At 29.4% G+C, this 5450-nt stretch overlaps 1 protein-coding gene across 1 annotated transcript; it reads left to right on the top strand.

The window, feature by feature from the left end:
- The first annotated feature begins 256 nt into the window (after nt 1-256).
- Nucleotides 257-4114, top strand: LOC112597166. The gene is made up of 4 exons (XM_025343103.1): nt 257-592; nt 2958-3634; nt 3873-4032; nt 4091-4114. The coding sequence occupies exons 1-4, from the start codon at nt 257-259 to the stop codon at nt 4112-4114; spliced, it is 1197 nt and encodes a 398-aa protein (XP_025198888.1).
- Nucleotides 4115-5450: the final 1336 nt, after the last annotated feature.

The raw sequence follows: 5450 nt of genomic DNA, 5'->3' as shown, positions 1-5450 counted from the left end.
GCGAGCGAATCGTACCGAATTCAGTAGTGTAAACATTTTGCCGAACGCGAGCGAACTGGCGCCGAACGATTCGTTCGCGTTCGGTGACGCTCGCTCGGATAGCGGTACGGTCAAAGAAAACGCTCGTTCAGTTCGAACGATATTCGGCTGTCATTTCTGATTCGGTTGTGTTCGAGATCAATTACCGCACGCACCACAGCTTTTTCAATTTGAATAATAGTTTTTAATACTTATTATACTTATAAAAAAATAAATAATGGATTGGACGAATGAAGAGTGTCTACTTCTCATTGAGATGTATAAAGCCAGATCAATTCTATGGGATCCGACCAATAGTCAATACAAGATGGCAAAAAGAAAAATTGATTATTGGTGTGAAATAAGTAAGGAAATGAAGAAAAGTGTAAACGAAGTTAAGAGGAAGATGGAAAGTTTACAAGCGTCATATAGAAGGGAACGTCGCCTTGAAGTAAACACAAAACGTTCTGGCGCTGGAGCTGATGAAGTGTTTCATTCAAAGTGGTTTGCTTTTAAAGCAATGCAGTTTTTGAACGACAAATTTTCGCCACGAGAAACTAAAGATACCATTGATGTAAGTACTTTCAACTATTAAGTTATAAATGTGTATTGTATAATTATTTTTTTTAAACCTACTGGCAGCAATATCGAGAAAAGTTATGACCATATCAAAAAAGTATTTGTCAAAAATATGTATTCCATAAACGTATTAATAAACATTTTATAATAACGTTTATTTTTATAGCAATGTTTTTGGTTTCCCATTTTCATGACATATAAACTGTGCTAAAAATAAAAGAAACAATTCTTTTCTGGTTTCTAGTTTGAATACTACGAAGTATATTACAACATTTTTATATAATATACACAGTTTGATAATACAACATACACATTACACATGACTAAATATAAAGTGGATCATGTGCATACGTCTTGGTTTTGATAGATATAATGTCACTGTAATTAGAAAATAACCTACTAAACATAATTTGTACCTATATATAAAGTTAACCTTACTTGACATAATTTACTAAAAAATAAATGTTATGCTAATTCTGTTTGCCACGGTACTGCACCATTTCCACAAAAATACTCTGCAAACTCATCTCTATTTTCTTCTGCTAATCGTGTAGCTCTTCTTCCCACTCTTTCTAATGTACGTAAAGTATTGTTGGTGTCTTGTCTCCACGTTCCAACAACATTACGTCCTTCAACTTCACGATCGAAAAAATCTGGCGGCGAATATGCATCCCTCGATGATTTATTTTTACGTAAATAATTATGCAAGTATACACATGCCGTTATTACAATCTCTGCTTTGTTTGGTTCAAGCAACATTGGTTTTCGAAGCACTCTAAATACTGCTGATAAAATGCCAAAAACATTTTCCACAACTCTTCGGGCTCGAGACAATCGATAGTTAAATGTTCTTTTGGTTGATCCTTTTTCATGAGTTCCGCGATAGGGTTTGAGTATATTTTCCATTAAGGGAAAAGCTTCGTCAGCTACAAATACATATGGTACTGTTTTTTTTCTTCCATTTAAACTGTTTGCTGGTGGAAGTTCCAATTCATTTCTTTCGAGTTTTTTAAAAAACGACGTATTCCGAAGAACTCCAGAATCTGAAATTCTGCCTTGGCAACCGATATTTGCGTACAAAAAATTATAATCAGCATCAACTATTGCCATAAGAACAATACTAAACGTTGACTTATAATTAATGTAATCACTACCACTTCCAATGGGTGCTTGCAATTGCACATGTTTTCCATCAATTGCACCAAGGCAATGAGGAAAGTTCCAAGTTGTTTCGTATTTTCTAGCAACATTTAACCAATCTTCTTGAGTTGTTGGTATCTAAAATAGTTTAAAATAAATAAATAAAATTTATAACTATACTTAAACATAAGTATTTGTCATAAAATATTGTTAAAAATTATTAATATAATATAACAAAATTTATAAAATGAAAAGTATTAATATATACTACCATTATTATAGGTACTTTATAGTTCATACTATGCATTAACAACAATATTTAAATAGGATTTTACTTAAAAATTATACATAAATACATATTAAAATAAGTATATTATATTATATATTGTTTAATGTAGGTACCTACATACTGACCATACTGTAGTATTAGGCAATAATATGTTTAATAATTAATTTGTATTCTAAGCCGGTCATTTTTCTCTAACAATAACTAATGTATGTTTATGTAACCTAGTACATTTCAAATCAATTAAGCAATGTCAATATCATAAGAAATATAAATAATATATTTTTTAGTCTAATACAGGGGTCGACCGTCGGCAACCTGCGGCTCGCGAGCCACATGTGGCTCTTTTAATCTTAAGTTGCGGCTCTCCAGTTCCACACCCAAAAATTTAACAAAACTTTAAAAATACATGCAAAGCCAATGCTCATATTGATGTAACTCTCTATTATTTAATAACTGTATTATTTTATTATTATGGTTATTAAAATTAAAAATTAAATAATATTTAAAAAATTACGACAATTTTTAGTGGCTCTTTAAAGTTTTGAAAATTTTGTATATTGTAACTTTTGGCTCTTCCAACTAAAAAGGTTGCCGACCCCTGACTAGACTCTAGTAAGTAGTTTTAAGTAGAACAAATTGTTTATGTTAAGTAGGAAAATTATGTATAAAAAGAAGAGCTAAGGTAAATAACAAGGGCTCTTCTGCGGTCGTCGTGTGGATCGACGACTGTAGGAAGAGATTCATATTAATTCAAGTATTAACTTATTTTGTGTTTTTGTGTCTGTACATTAGATTTGATCGGCGTATACTACAACACTATACATTAGGTGTTTATATTTTTAAACATAAAAAAAAATTTAGTGTATTTAAAAAGTTAATTTAAATTTTTGAAGTAATTAATTAATTATTTTTATAAATATTTTACTTACAGCCAGATAATAGTCAATTATTAGAAGATTCTATTATAAATGTCAATGAAAATATTATAGACGAATTGTTGGGGGAAACATCAAGGGAAGCAGAACAACCTCGAGAGCAAAGAAAACCATTTGTTTCTCCCAAAAAACTACCAAACAAACGTAAAAAAACAACTGACAGTGATAAAGTTATTCAAAATTTACAAAATATTATGCAAGATATTTCTGATAAAAGGCAAGCAAAAAAACAAAAAAATGATTCTACCATATTTGGAGAATTTATTGCTAGCAAATTAGAGCAGTTCGATGATCGAACGAAAACAATATTACAACATCAAATAAGTTCTTTAATATTCAACGCTGAATTAAGCTTCAAATTCCAACACCAAACTAATCAGTCTCAAGATACTTCAACATCACAAATTGCTGCATCTTTGCCAGATTTTCAGTCGATTTATTCTATACCACCACAGTCAATAAGAACATACGATACTTCAACATCTTCGCCTTCTATGCAGTTACCGTATTCTACTTTAACACCTTCAACAGCTCACCATTCTACATTTTCAACTCAACCACAGTCACCGGACACATACTTTTCGTCATCGTCTTCGCCATCTCTTCATTCTATGTCCTCTGTTCCGCCTCAGTCGCCACAGTCACAGTATATTCCTAACAACTTTTCTGATTTGTAATTACAAAATGTTTATAATTAAAATTTATTTATTATTAATATGTATATTTTAATAACAATAATTTTAAAGAATAAAATTAATTTGGTTACTTCATAATACAATATCATACTTTATTAACTGTATGTCATGTACTCATATATAAATATCATATACCTACTAGATTATCTGCTTATATACCTACTTATAAGCTAGACATATATAACAAACAATATTTACCTTTATATAATCTTGTAGTTCCTCAATTATTGCAGTGCATACTTCCGGAATTATAGACGAAATGGATGATTTTGATACTTTAAAGAGTAACGATAAGCTTGCAAAAGAATCACCCGTGGCTAAGTATCTGAGAGTTAAAGCTAGTCTTTCATTTGCTGATATAGATAACCTAAACTGTGTATCTTCTTTTCTGATTTTGGGTTCAATTAAATTGAGTAAATTTCTGAACGTTTCAGGAGTCATTCTACAGCAGTTCTTGAAATGGTCTCCGTCTTCATTTTTTAAATCATTAAGTAACATACTACCACTATATAATTCTCTGTTCCGATACAGCGATCGCATCCACCAACGACGTTTTTTTCTTTGTTTTTTTTTTTACCAATAATTTCGTAGTAATAGCACATGCACAAGCTAGTAATAAATCTTCGGCATCTTCACTTGAAGACATTTTTATTAACAAATATAAACAAAATAATTAAAAAAACAACAAATTTAAATAGAATTTACACGTGTTTACTGGATAGTAGTGTGCCCACAACTGAATATTTTAAACCATATTTTGTTTTCAAAGCGAATGCTTATGAACAAGCCCGAACAACCGCGAATAGTACTGAACACAGTAAACGGCCGAATCATCAACGAATTCGCGTACGAATGTATTCGGTAGCATTCGCTCGCGTTCGTTTGCATTCGACTATAATGTAAACGCACCTTAATGTTTTTCTGTCGCCACGGTCTATCAGAAATAACTAACTAGCAATAACCTGCATGAACATCAAATTATTAAACGGAAATATCACAATAGCCAACGACAAATAACTGACTTTCAAGATTTTAAGACTGCTTAAAATTATTGTACTATATACCTTCTGTTACATTGTATTGGTATGATTTTTGATTTTGAACAAAAATGTAAAGAAAAAAAATACATATGCATAAAAAATTATTTAGATAAATTGATATGGATAACTGAAGTTTGAAAAACTAGACAAAAAAATAGATGACCAGTAAATTTTAATATAGATAAAATAATAGATAATGAAATTTTTATCTAGATAAATTTATCTAAACAAGTCCTAACACTGAATATAATCCGGCCGAGAAATTCAGTGTTCCCTAAATTGGTGAACACACTATATATATTTTAATTCACAACAATAAACATATACAAAAAAATAATAATAAAAATAACCAAATAATTGAAAAATCACTCTGCTTATAAAAAATCATTTCAAAAGTATTACTGGCTACTGCTGTATAATTCCTTTTAATTTGTGCTTAATATTTATTTAAATTACACACATTCGCACTATTTTATAAAATAAAAATATAATTTTTTAATAATTGCCTACTAGTAAATATATATTTTTTATTTAATATAAAATTTTATTTATAATATAATATTATAATATTATATATATATATATATATATGTGTGTAATATAATATATAATATTATTATATATTATAACATCATATTGCCAATGTGCATAACAAATTTAAATACATAATACATAATATAATAATACCAAAATCTATTTTATTATTAATTAGGTTCAGTAATCAGTTGGTTAAATATAGATTTTGTAGTAAAGG

Source organism: Melanaphis sacchari, unplaced genomic scaffold, assembly GCF_002803265.2.
Source record: "Melanaphis sacchari strain LSU unplaced genomic scaffold, SCAv2.0 Contig38_pilon_pilon, whole genome shotgun sequence".
NCBI lineage: Eukaryota > Metazoa > Arthropoda > Insecta > Hemiptera > Aphididae > Melanaphis > Melanaphis sacchari.
Note: the sequence above shows the minus strand (reverse complement) of the source record. Positions and strands in the feature narration are given on the sequence as shown.